This window comes from Crocodylus siamensis, chromosome 10 (assembly GCF_052110815.1).
Source record: "Crocodylus siamensis isolate JL-2025a chromosome 10, ASM5211081v1, whole genome shotgun sequence".
Taxonomy (NCBI): Eukaryota; Metazoa; Chordata; order Crocodylia; family Crocodylidae; genus Crocodylus; species Crocodylus siamensis.
Window position 1 is genome coordinate 22010918 of NC_143404.1, and position 13464 is coordinate 22024381.

A 13464-nucleotide genomic window follows, 5' to 3' on the forward strand; every position below is an offset into this window, starting at 1 on the left:
TTGCCATTACTATGCATCGCGGTGTGGCTGTCTACATATCTATATCCATGGCTACCATCTATGTCTATCGACATGCACACTATATATACACACACACACACACACACACACATATATATATATGTATGTATGTATGTATATGCACACACACACCCGCACGCGCGCGCGCACACACACACACACCGTGCTGCATCGCCTATGTCTCCTAGCTTGCTTTCATTCATATTTATGCAGCGATTAAATATTTGATCAAAGGTCGATTGCTAACGCAGATGGGTTGCATTTTGAATGCACGAGCCTTAAAATAGACTGTTTTGTAAACTGCAGGTGTCAAAAGCTTCCAAGTGTAAGCTCCCCCCCCCCAAAGTGCACCCTCCCCCCAAAAACATAATAATGCTGCAGATTGTAGAAGGATTTTAGTCTGCAGCCAGAGAGAAAGGGATTAGGGCGAGAGCACTGGAAGTTAAATTGTGCTGCATATAAAAAATGGGCGGATTGGTCTCTAGATGAGAGCTTGGTACCACCTTCCTTTCTAAAATAAAATCTCTCTGGCATGAAGTCACAGCCTATTTCACATCCGGTTTACCCTGGGACGTATTACTACTGTCTTGGTAAAGAGAAAGCTTTTGTTGTATAGCTGCGGTCTGAATATTGGGAAAAGAAATTTGGGTGTTAAATCGCCAAGACCGAAGCACCGGCAGAGTCCATGATGGCAGGGACCGAATGACTGAGAGGCAGAGCCGAGAAAGGCAGCACAGCCTCAGCCACTCCAAGGGCTCCTTACCTTCAAGCAGCCTTGATTTCTTGGGCGATTTTCTCTGGCAGACTTTTTCAGCGATTCTGCGAACCTGTGCCCGGAGGGGTTCCCGGTAAGAGCTGCTTATTTACTGCTAACAGACCTTTGATCGCTCAGGTTTTTCTGGAATAACACAGAGGTATAGGGATGACTGTGCCCCCCCCCCCCCCTTAGCAGGTACATCTGAATCCTTTGTGTGTGTGTGTGTGTGTGTGTGTCCCCCTCCCCAGGTTAACGATGCGCAAGGATCGATTGGCAATTTTCTAGGCATTGATTTTAAAGGGTCCCTTAGAAAAATATCTATGTTAGGGAACGGGGTGTACTTCTTAGTGACGGGGGAAAATGCAAAGTTAAAAGGCAGGAAGGAAAGCAAGTCAAGCTACTGCTCGGAATAAGGCAAAGCTGTCAGCACGGGGGGGAAAAAAAGGATCGGAATGCATCTTTTGCAATGGGCGCTACAGAAATGATCACAGATGTGTGGGTCTCTCCCATTTTGAATAGGAAAACTCTAGACTATTTAAAATAATGTCTCCGGCGTGGGGAGGGCTGGGGGCTGGATTGGGAGGGCTGGTATTGTCGAATGCTCAAAAGAGCATCTGCTTTGCATCTGTTTTTTTTTCAGGTTGCAAGAAACTTTACTTTTCTAGCAATTATAGCTTCCTTATGGTTTTCTTTAAGGGGGAATCAAGCAGCTCAAGGCAGACAGTGAATAAGGATCTGCTTCTTTGTTACACTGAAGCCCCTTCTTGCAAAACCAAAAGTTAATAGTAATAAGAGATGGTGGCTTTGAGGCTACAGATGTTTTCTCTCAATCTTTAAAGGGGAAATGATAACAGGGCAACTTAAGATGCAATCTCTTACCCTGATGATCTCTAATCATTGCTTTTCTGATTCAACTCGTTCAGCTCGTCTGCTTCACATCCAGCTAGATTAGCTCAAATGTACTGAATGTTTATCTCCAGATCATTTTACTATAAACACATTAATTATACTTCATTGCTTACATGCCGCTTTGTAATGATGCTTTATTGATTTAAATTGTCCCTGAGAGTGTGCAGTGAATTGGGGTAGAATTATTTAAAGGTACCACAACATGGAAATGTACAGTACTTTATTTTCATAGATGTCTTAAACTATTGCAATTCATTACTCATTTTAAGTTTTGGGTTTCAGATTCTTTTTTTCCTTTCCTTTAATTTAACGAATGGTAGCAACTGCATGGATTCCAGCACACACACACAGTGTGTTATGTATGTGTGTACATATATATATATATATATATATATATGTATGGAGAGAAAGAGACTTGCAGCATCAGCTAGGCAGTCTACTGAATATTGATAATTGATTCCATAAATACTAGCTAAGTTTGTTTTTAGCATTAGTGGAACAATAAATGGTGAAGGTAATTTTACCTTTCACTTAATGAAATGCATGTTTGCATTAAGTTAAGAGGAAGGGGTACAGAAGGCATGGGGGGGGGAGGGGAGCAGAGGGTGTTTATGTGAAACATTTCCTAGTAGCAGCTAGGGGGACTAGATAGAGATTTAAAATATGGGGTGTAGGCAGTCAGCACATGGTTTGATTATAAAGTGTGTCCTTTAGCCTGACAAAAGTATTAGTGTGCATATTTAGCAATAGCTTACAGAATGAGATTCAAAACATTACACTGCTTCTGAAACAATGATGTTTCAATAAGCAAGACAAATGAAATAGTAATATCTCTTGAAGAAAGTCGCTACCATAATACTGAAGGAAAATACTTATAGACAAGGAAACACTGTTACAGTCAGTGGCATCATCTACTGAGACATTCCAAATGGCATATTTGCACTTGTCAGTAAAAAGCTATTATTAAGCAATTATATTTGATTTTGGAGACACCATGCAAAAAATCTATATTTTCAACTCAGAAAGACACTGAATAATAATCTTTTCAACTTAGTTCAGAACTTAGAACTTGTAATTAGTAATACACCTCTTTTTTTAAAGAAGTTCAAGAGTAATAGGAATAAACAAACATCAATTGCAATATAGTAAAGCACAAATATTTTTATGTCTAGAAATAGAATATTAGAAAGAAAATTAATAGGGGTTTTTAAAATGTATTGATTTACCCAATTCTGAATGATGTGCTATAGCACTGTAAAGTCATTATCTGATATCAAATTATTCAAATAAAGTTACTTGTCTCCTGTTGTATTTTCCATAACAACTGTCTTAGCCAAAGGGATGTTTATCATTATTTTCCTTTCTAGCTTTCAGAGCCCATCATGAAGAGAATTGTGGCACTTTGTGACTATCTTTGGGCCTGGGGCCTCCTTTTGAATGCACTGACTGGAAGAAGGTGGGGGAAATATTTTTAAAAATAATAATAAAAAATGGAACTTTTAAGTCTGTTTCAATAGGATAAGAAACACATGTCACATAGATTGCACTACTACTAAGATCATGTGGGGTGTTACTTTCTACTCAAATATCAGCTAAGTCTCAAAAAGGGAAGAGTGAAATAATGATACAAATTCAATGCAAAACACCTTTATTCAAATATTACTAAAGAAATCTTCATCAGAAGTTATCTGAAGCCTATTGAAGTTGAACTATCATTTGAATACCTGTAAAATAATATTATCATTTATATTCCCAAACAAAGAGGATGAGACTCTATTTTGTATTTCACCTGTGATTTTAATTTACAAAAGGATGAAAAGCGTTCTGAAAACATTTTATTTAAGTATTATGCACTCCTGATTTCAGTGTTATTAGAGGTAAAACTTCTATCTGCTTCTAGACTGAGAAAAGATTAGGCCCTAACCTGTTTTTTGTTATTATTATTATTTTTAAACACCTTTTGCCTCGTCCTGCAATAGCTTACTCATAAAAGTACCCCTTACTTATGAAACCAGCCTCTTTTTGGTAAAGACTGAGTTAGAGGCTGTAGGATCAATTCCCTAAAAAGATCATTGGGTTTGAAAGTCCATGTTGTTTGTATACTAGACTATATATAGAGCACTAATGTCGAGATAATTCATGACCGTGTAATTACAAAATCTAAAGTATACTGAAAAGAAAAAGTACAATCCACATTTACATAAGGGGTCTGGGGAAATAAATAATATAATGATTTACATTTAAAAATACTAGAATCCTAGCAACAATCTTACCTGATGATTATTATAAATAATGTTGCGGTATCTTTTTTGCTGTCCTAAAAGGTCTATTTTTCATGGGTGTTTCTTCTAAAAATTAATGTCTGTTGCAGAAATAAGATAGGAAAATAGAGGCCTCACTCCTGTTCAACAAACTTATTTAAAATTCTGTCCAAAATGGAAAATGTAAACTCTTCATTAGATAATTACTTTTATGCTAGCTATCTAAAGTATTGTGCAGAATATGTTTCACTGCACAAATATTCTGTGTGTTCTGAACTGAGAATTAAAATGCATTTGACTGCTCTTGAAAAATGATATCAAGTGTCACTAATATAATGACCTGTAGATGGAGTTAGTGTACAGTGTTTTATTATACAGTGGTTTAGTATGAAACTACAATCCTGTACAGTAACTTTGACATTTTTTCTTCAAAATGTATGAATTTTACATAAAACATATGCGTTCACGGAGCCATTTTGTCCAGATCAGCTTTATTTTTCTTTAATTTTAGACTTTGATTAATTCCTCATGGCAACTATGATTTTTTACTTAAATAAAATTACTGAGATGCAGATGAGCTACAGGCTTCTCTTCACAGAAAGAAAAGATCAACATTAGGGCTATTTTACCAAAACTGGTTTCTCGGATTCAGATAATTTGCAGTGGAAAAGGTCATTGTTACTTTGGATTTGTAACATATTGTATACGTGCCCTTGTGCACACTGTCTATATTATATGGAAATGTTACTCGATTAACCCTATTTTTCCCGTTTGGAAAAATAAGGGAAGAAGAGGTAAAGGTGCTGAAAATTCCATGTGCAAAAATACAATTAATGACATAATTATGTTTTCTTGCATCCTCTCAGACTACTTGGCAGAAGTCTACCACTCTTTCCCCTCCTCTGCCTATTGTAGGCTCATTTATTTCTCACCAGACTTAGCAAGGTGTTCCTGTACCCCACTTCCACGTTAATCTTGATGACCTTCTGCTATCCTTGAGATGTGCATGCACAGCAGTTTGTTTACTGACAAAAGTCTCTATATAGAATTTAATTCAGAGAAGAGTCCAGTTTACAGCTGAATGTAATGCACCTGAAAATATCTTTTCAAATGTACTATATTCAGAAAAAATATGGCGATACACCCAACATAATTGGCTAATTAGGCTAAATGTAACATATGAAATGAAGTAAAAAGAATTCCATCTCTTACTAAAAACATTACTGCCAGATTCAAAAGCAAATACTCAAACTGGAGATGTTTGTTTTTGATAGTTGAAAGACAACATGCCACATTATTAGAGTTATTCATAATTTTTCATTGAAAAGTGCATTTGTTGTTTTATTGTACTCGTTATGTACAGAACTTTTTGGTTTTTCATTATACATTCCTACCACTGTATTAAACTGTGCCCTAAATAATTCTTCTTCGTGAAAAAAGTTGGTGAAAACTGTGAAGTAAACCGATAGTTGTTTAAACCTATGGTTTAATTATTCAAAATCACATTGGAAAACAATATACCAATGTTCTGTTTTTTTTCCTGTTCCACATAATAGGTGAAGTAGATGGATTCCCCAGCAGTATCCCCCTGCCATTTTTAAACTGATAAGACTTTAGGGAGATAATACTGTTAATAGAAAAGAATCACTTGACACATTAATTTCTTGGCTGGTTAGAACAAAGGGTGTTGGCAGATCATTGTTCTTCTTCAGTAATGTCCATACAGGAAACATGTTGGCCATGAGGGTAAGTTTTCAACAAGATGTCATTCTACAGAAAGTTTATCTGCACCACATTGGTTACCTGATTCAGTAACAAACAGTATTAGTATTTGGTGTCAACATTTTGTATTGAAAAACAATTTGGGTTCAATACTGGTAATGGCAGAACTTTTTAATGGGAGTTTAATGGAGAGAGTAAGTACATCAGGATTTATCATCGTCAAGACAGCCAGAGTAAATGATTGAAAGAAATACGCTATAATCTGTATTTGCAAAGGATTTCAGTTGGTTAGGAAAGAGGTTTATTCTGATCACATTTATGCCTTTCTTACATTATCATAACTTCATTAATTAAAATGATTTTCCTTCTATTTATTTCCTCAATCATCACACCTACAATACTACTCCTGTTTTACACAAGTGTAAGTGGGATCATAATAAGCAAGCCCAAAAAGTTTGATTCTGTTATCCTAATTTATGGAAACTTTCCACTGTCTTTCGTGGGACTTCTGGGTGCATTAGGCCTGTTATATTAGGAGTAGTGGGTAGAAAGGTAGAAGATTTCTATATCAACCTGTCTTGATTACATTTTTAAACATCAGCTATATGAATCTCTATTGGAAAAATAGAAGTAAAAGAAAGCCAAAATAAACCTACATAAGAAAGTGATATATGTGTTAATACTAATCATTCATTTAAATTAGTGGGAAATGCTATGCTCTGGCTCTGACAGGTGACATAACTCCGTAAGTATGTCATTAGGATCATACAGGGGTTCAGAAAAATCTGTCTCTGTACCCTTTATATCTTCTCATTATTCTAGGATATACTTTCTGAGTTTTAAATCCACTTAGTCTTAATTTATGTTGCCCTTGTTTGGATCACAGGCAGTTATAAGTTTTAAAATTAAAGTACATTATCATTTCCTGAAAAATACACATTTTAGTGAGGTAAGCAATAGTGAGGTAAGCAATGAAGGACTGAGGTTCTGTTTACTTTTCATTCATTGAAAACGTATACTTTAAAAAGAAAATGCTTGAAAATAAGAAGCACATAATGGGCTACAATTGGGTTTTGTAGAAGAGATTTTGTTTCCCTAAATCAGGAGAGGCAAGATACAGCAGATTTTTTAATTATTAGTTTGTCGGGTTACTCATGGATTAATGTTTTATGTTAACTGATTTCAGCTATGGACAAACTTCATTACAAGATGAAATTAAAGACAACACTACCATATTTACCAGAATACTGGACCGTCTGCTAGATGGCTATGATAACCGCCTGAGACCAGGATTGGGAGGTGTGTTATATTGTAACTTTAAATTTTGCTCTAATAGAAAGCCTTAGGCCTAAAAACATTACTTTACATCCAATCCTGATTTCTTTTGTTTTATAGATTTATATAATCCTTTTGATATGGTAGACATGCTAAGAAAACATCCGTCCATACCTTTCTCTCTCTCACACACACATATACACATGCCATAAATTAGTGGCAAAACCTGTAATTTGCAGTTCAGTGGATAATTTTCTTAGTTCACTGAGGGTTCTCAATGACGGATAAAATCGTGGCCCCAGATTTGACTGTTTTCAGGGAGCTATAGATCTTCGAAGGTCTTAGCTACTAAAGAATACCCAAAACATTCTTGTGGATTTTGCTCATAAGAGGATTCTTGCCAAAGACCAGAATCTTCCATTTTTTAGACAGGTAAATGTTCCAGTAAGGTTAACAGGATTTGGGTTAGTTAAGGATATCAGGGTTTAGCTTAACAATCTCTCCATTTCACAGAGGCCTATAAGTCTCTCTATTCAATGACACACACCTAAAGCAAGATTGTTAAACTGTTATCCTTTCTCAAAGTTAAAACCCTGCCTGCATCTTTAGCAGGACGTAACGTCTTCTTATTTAGAATGAGAATAGGAAACAATATTTTGTCTTGCTCTGCTATACTGCACTGACCCAGCACTTGGTCATATATAATGGTGAAGTTGATAAACATACAGATAGAAACCTCTGCTTTGCAATGATTTTGAACAAATGCAATTTATTCTCCTTTGAGAAGCCACAGTTTGTTTTCCATCCTACTTTCTAAGAAACAAACAAACAAAACCCCCACAACTACATAACTGAACTTGTTTTCCCTCATACATTAGCTTTCAATAAATTTTAAACAGAAGCCCTTCCTTTTGAGATCAATACATTATAAAATAATTGATATATCATTTCCTAGGCATAAAAAATAAGTTATAAAATATATGTGCATTTTAATAGGGTGTGTTATTTCTTTTGTTTTGAAATAATCTTTAAATAGTGGGCAAAAAATTATATGTGGTTTAATTTTACTGATTTCCTTGATGTTAATATAAACCTCGATTTATAAATTATTTTCTTACTTTAGGAATCATAGAAAACAATGGGTTTTTCTATATTATGGATTCTGAATGTAATTTTGAATATAACTTGGAATAAAAACGAGCAATCCCTTTGTCCACTAGATGTTCTGATATTGTGTCTGCATTCATGTAAATTTCTGGATTCTTTTACCTTAATTAATAAAACTTTAGATTTAGGGCAACTAGTATATTAGGTGACTATACTGTAAAAGGCAATAAATAAGTTAACAATCAAGTTGTACAATCCAACATATCAACATACAATCAGTCAGAAATGTGCAAGTAGGAGTGCCTGTTTCTCATTTGACATTTTGCACAAATGATGATTTATTAAAAAATATGAGACCCTAATGTGATGATTTGTTATCAACAGGTAGTAAAGGTGTCGGTAGTAAATAGTAACCCTGAAATTAAATGAATTGGAGTCCATTTTAGGCATTAATTCTGAACTTTTTTATATAAACATTTTTTCGAGTGAGGAAAGTGGATTGGGAAATGTTTTCAGATTACAGATATTGAAGGAGATATATGAACCAAGATATTCAGTACAGCTTGGGTATTCAGAGTGATAACTTTTGTTTCTCTCTAGTATAGCTCTTTGTGATGTTGTATGGAGTGGAAAAGGGGTGTAGTCTTCATGTCAGTTCTACAAATCATCTTCCTTCCAATGTAGTCAATGAAGATTCGTCATTCATTTCCTTCAGAACAAGAATTTGGGCTCTGTAACCAAGTGTTGACTAAGATGTTCATTTATTAGTATTTTTATGATGTGAAGAATCAGTTCTAAAACTACAAATTCAGTTTGCATAATCTACCATACAATTTTGAGATGATGGTATTAATGATGTTTCTTCATGACTATATTGAGCTGATTTTAAATCAGTGCCACAGCAAAACTCACCATCTTCCAGCATGTCACCCTTATCACGGACTCCCCCCATAAACACTATAAGATACACGTATCTCATATTTTGCTTTTTCCCAGGGAAAGTGTTGTTTTAAATATTTCAGTACTTGGCTTTAAGTCTAGGACTTAACGCCCTCACTGAAGTCTTTCCAAATATATGAAAACTAGAAATAATGCTTGCTCTCGCTCTCTCCTTTCCAATGTTTAGCAGAAATGGCTCAATTAATTTATAGATCTTTTGTTTGCTTATATTCAATTCTTCTTCTCTGAGTGTTTACGGAAATTAGTGTGGAAAGGGCAACACAAGAAAATGAGTTTTCTATTGAGTTTTGAAATAGATTAAATTTACAATCATTTTTATCACTTATAGAGCTAATCTAGAGCCGCCCACTCTGTAATTTCTGTATCTTGCCCTCACAAGCATCCTGCTTTCGGTCAAGAGTAGATTGTGTTACAATGGAGGAGGGAATTCCTCAGATACCGAGTTTCAATCTCCTGGAGGGCCTTAAGCACAGATACCTGAAACTATTCATTCAGGAACCATGGCAAAAAGGTGAGAAATAAAATGATACCGGTGTGAGGGTTACTGTATTTTGCATAACATGAAGATTTTACAGGATCTATGGTATCATTCCTAGGTGTTTATTAAGTCCCATCATATCTTAGACACTTTCTTATTAGACCTTCTTCAAAGGAGCTGTGTTAATGGAATAGCTAAATAGATGGTTTAACATAAAATACAAAAATTATAATTTGTTGTGTAGATAAGCTCAGAAGGACCATCTGTAAGGTTGAGTCTACAGCTTGAACACCTCAACTTTTAAAAAAAATTAATCAGTTAGCATGAATTCAAAACATTGGAGGAGATGGCCAATGACAGATGAGAGTAACTTAATATGCACATCTTAAAAGGGAAAAAACTCCAGCAAAACAAGTAAAGACAGTTTTGTGGATAGGCTGTACCTGATTTTTAAAAATCATTTCTCCCCTTTATACTGCAGCTTTGCACCTGCTGTAAATAATTTGTGGTACAAATAAAGTTATTCAGATGGCTGCCTCCTTTACATGTGGGCACAACAACATAGGCAAGTATCTAGTGTGCATAATGTCTGTAGAGTCCATTCATAAATGTGGACATAAAATTATATCGACAGTTATTTGTGTCTGGAAAACTGAACATGAAATAATCTTTAAATGTTTAAAATCAGCCTAGTGGCTGTTTGGAGGAGTGGGGAGGGGGCCAACAATTTACTGGAAGTGAGGAAGAGGAGTCATATAAACAGGGAAGAGGAATACATTGAAGCTGAAGAGGTGAAAAATCAAGTTAGACACTAGGGAAAAAACAAACAATCAGTTAGGTAATAGAATCATTTGCCAAGGGAAGTAGCTGAGGTCCCATCAGTAAGAGTGTTCAAAAATAGAATAAATGAAATAATTGGTAAACTAAGTGGACAATAAGCTGAATATGAGCCAACAGTATGCCCTTGCTGCAAAGAAGGTTAACAGTATACTGGGCTTCATTAGTAGGAGTGTTTCCAGCTGATTGAGGGAAGAGATAATTTTCCTCTATTCAACACTGGTGAGGCTGCATCTGGAGTATTGTGTCCAGTTTTGGGCTCCAACTACAGAAAGGATGTGGACAAACTGGAGAGAGTCCAGCAGAGGGCAATGAAAATGTTTAGAGGCCTGGAGAACATGATTTACAAGGAGAGGCTGAGGAAACTGGGATTATTTAGCCTGGAAAAGAGAAGACTGAGGGGGGATTAAATAGCAGCCTTAAACCACGTGAAGGGGGGCTCCAAAGAGGCTGGAGCTGGACTGTTCTCAGTGGTGGCAGATGACAAAATAAGGAGCAATGGTCTCAAGTTTGCAGCAAGGGAAATTTAGGTTAGATATTAGGAAAAACTTTCTCTCACATACTTCCTCACTTTGGAACAGGGTACCCAGAGACGTTTTGGAATCTCCATCCTTAGAAGTTTTTATGGGTAGACAGCCTTCCTGGGATGATCTATATGGGCATGGTTTTGCTTTGAGCCAGCAGCTGGATTAGTCCCTTGCAACCTTCATTTTCTATGATTCTGTGAATTCAGGTCCTTCAGCTGCATGCTTCAGAACAGAACACAGACAGCAAAAGAAAGGAGGCAGACCATGGAAAAGAGGTGCTTTCAGTGTCCAACCTCTCTGTCTGACAAATAAACTTAGTGGCTCTGTAAGAAGCTGAAGGAGAGTAGGAGACATTTCTTCTGTGGCTAGAGGGATTAGCTTCAATAGATACCATGTTACCAGGAAATCTTATATTTTCCTGGAGAAATTAATGCATTGTTGACCTCTGATATGAGTCTTTTGGACATGGTAGCTGAGGATGTGGGAAAAGGGTAGTTTTGAGCTAGAGAGTTGGCTATGCTAATATTGGAAAGGGCTACTTTGCAGAGGGATTCGCACGCTACACAGGTTTTCCTGAGGTCAAAGGAGATGAAACCAGGCTTACCTGCAGATTTTCAGGTTGTCCCTTTTCCCCTTTGGAAGGATTTTCCACAAAATAAGATAATAGGTGGAAGAGAACTGATATCCAGTGTGATCTCCCCTGAATGTGTTATGAACTTAGTAGCTGTGGCTGAATAAAGACATCTTAGAGCATCCCAGTTGGATTTGCATTATTCCACAATTAGTCTAGTCTTAATTATATAGTATAATCATTTTGGTGTTAGACACTGGTAAAATCTATTTCTTGCCCACTGCTTTTTGAATTCTGGCAAGAACCACTGAGATTTAGCTCAGATCTGTTGAAGTTACGAAACATTAGTTGAAAATCATTACTGTAGAAATTATATACGGTATGGGGCTCTTCAAAGTTCTGTATGACTATCCCAGGAAAAATAATTATATTTACAATGCACTTGGCATCTACAGTGAGGGAGAATAACATGATAATAAATGTGTCTGTAACATTCCTGAAGGATTTCATAGCTACATTATCTATAAATATATATAGTGGTGACACGAACCCAAAATAATTGCTTTTAGACTCATATGTGAAGTCACTCAGGATTGTGGGCTGATTGGAAACAGGGATTTAGTTTAGAAAAACCTCTGATATCAGGGTGAAACATGAGATCCTTACTCTGGCCTTGTCAGATTTTTACAATATAAAGATATTTTAATGCTAAGACATTAAAATGACTTGAATAAGGGCTGGAGAATCAGGCCCTTTGTTTTCACTTACAGATTATGCCCCATTGGTTATGACTTTCTATAAAAATAATATAGGCTATTATTGGCCCCATCATCTGTCTCCTATATACTCCTATGTCCCTTAAAAGAATCTTAATATGCCATGGGAAAATTTCCCCTTGCAGGAGGGTAAAGCTGATGGTAGCAGCAGTTGTGGGAAAGCTTTTGTAAGCTAAAGCTGACTCAGGGCCAGCAGAGTCTGACTAGTGCAATCATTATGTAATCTCATATTTAACCAACCACCACCCCCATGGGTTGTAGATTTGGTGTTGAATATTTTGGAAGAGGTAGCATAAAATCTGCCTGACCATATTCCGTTGACTCACTCTTCATCTAATGTGCTCATATAAGCTAGTATTTGCAAAGATCCATGTGTCTTTTTTTATTTGTAATATGTATAGGTGCAATTTCCATTTCAAAATGCTCACAAAATCTTTTGGATTGTTTAAAAATGGGACAAACTTATAATTCACTTATGTTTTACCACAAGTAAGCAAAACAAATATCAATCTGAAAGTGTGTGTCTTTGTAAGTGTGTCCCATTACTGTGTTTGATCATCTATTCTAAAAATTGATATAGATAAATAAACTGAAAATCCAAACTACTTCGTTTTGAAAAGAAATAAGTGTTAAATTTTGAAGATCCTAAATACAGATGATCCTAAATGACAGGCTTATAGGTGAACACTATGTCTATATTTTAAGATAATGGCTTTCAACCCAAAGTCTGAAGCTCAGATCCATTTCTTATTTCAATCCTTCATTGTACTCTGCCAGATATTAAATGAAAGTGACTGTACTCTAAAAAATATCCCTCCCCCTAGAACTTTAGGTTATTTTAGAACATTCCTTTATTTTCCACCTACTCTTATCATTGATGCAACAATGGTATGAATCTGTCTTTTTCCAATAAATTCCCTTATAGCTACCAGCATTTTAATTTTTGAGTCTTAGTAATGGGTGTGTCTACATGGGCATTAATGTGTTTTAGTTGGTGCGCATTAAATCTAATACCTCCATTGTGAGGCAGTAAGAAAATGTTCATTAGCTTGTCTTAATGTGCATTAACTAGAAAGTACAGTTTTTAAGGGATGCTTAATGTGCATTAGCTTATTTTAATGTGCATTAACTAAATAGCACAGTTTTTTAGTAATATGCACATTAAAATAAGTTAATGCACATCAAATCACACATGTAATGTGCCCAGGTTTACAACCTTCATGTCTCAGGGCTATACTGAGGATTTATTTGGATGCAATAGAA

At 35.8% G+C, this 13464-nt stretch overlaps 1 protein-coding gene across 3 annotated transcripts in view; it reads left to right on the top strand.

Annotated features, from left to right (window-relative positions):
- Positions 1 to 440: 440 nt before the first annotated feature.
- The window catches only part of GABRA1 (gamma-aminobutyric acid type A receptor subunit alpha1), a 60585-nt gene continuing 47561 nt past the window's right edge, over positions 441 to 13464 (top strand). Inside the window, exons 1-3 of one of the 3 annotated variants that reach the window (XM_090065179.1) lie at positions 441 to 611; positions 3062 to 3143; positions 6857 to 6969. In XM_090065179.1, coding sequence (XP_089921305.1) covers positions 554 to 611; positions 3062 to 3143; positions 6857 to 6969 — 253 coding nt within the window. In that variant the 5' untranslated portion in view covers positions 441 to 553. Of the gene's footprint in view, positions 870 to 3054; positions 3144 to 6856; positions 6970 to 13464 lie in introns of all 3 variants that reach the window. The other 2 variants (XM_090065178.1, XM_090065177.1) reach the window with 2 other exon arrangements.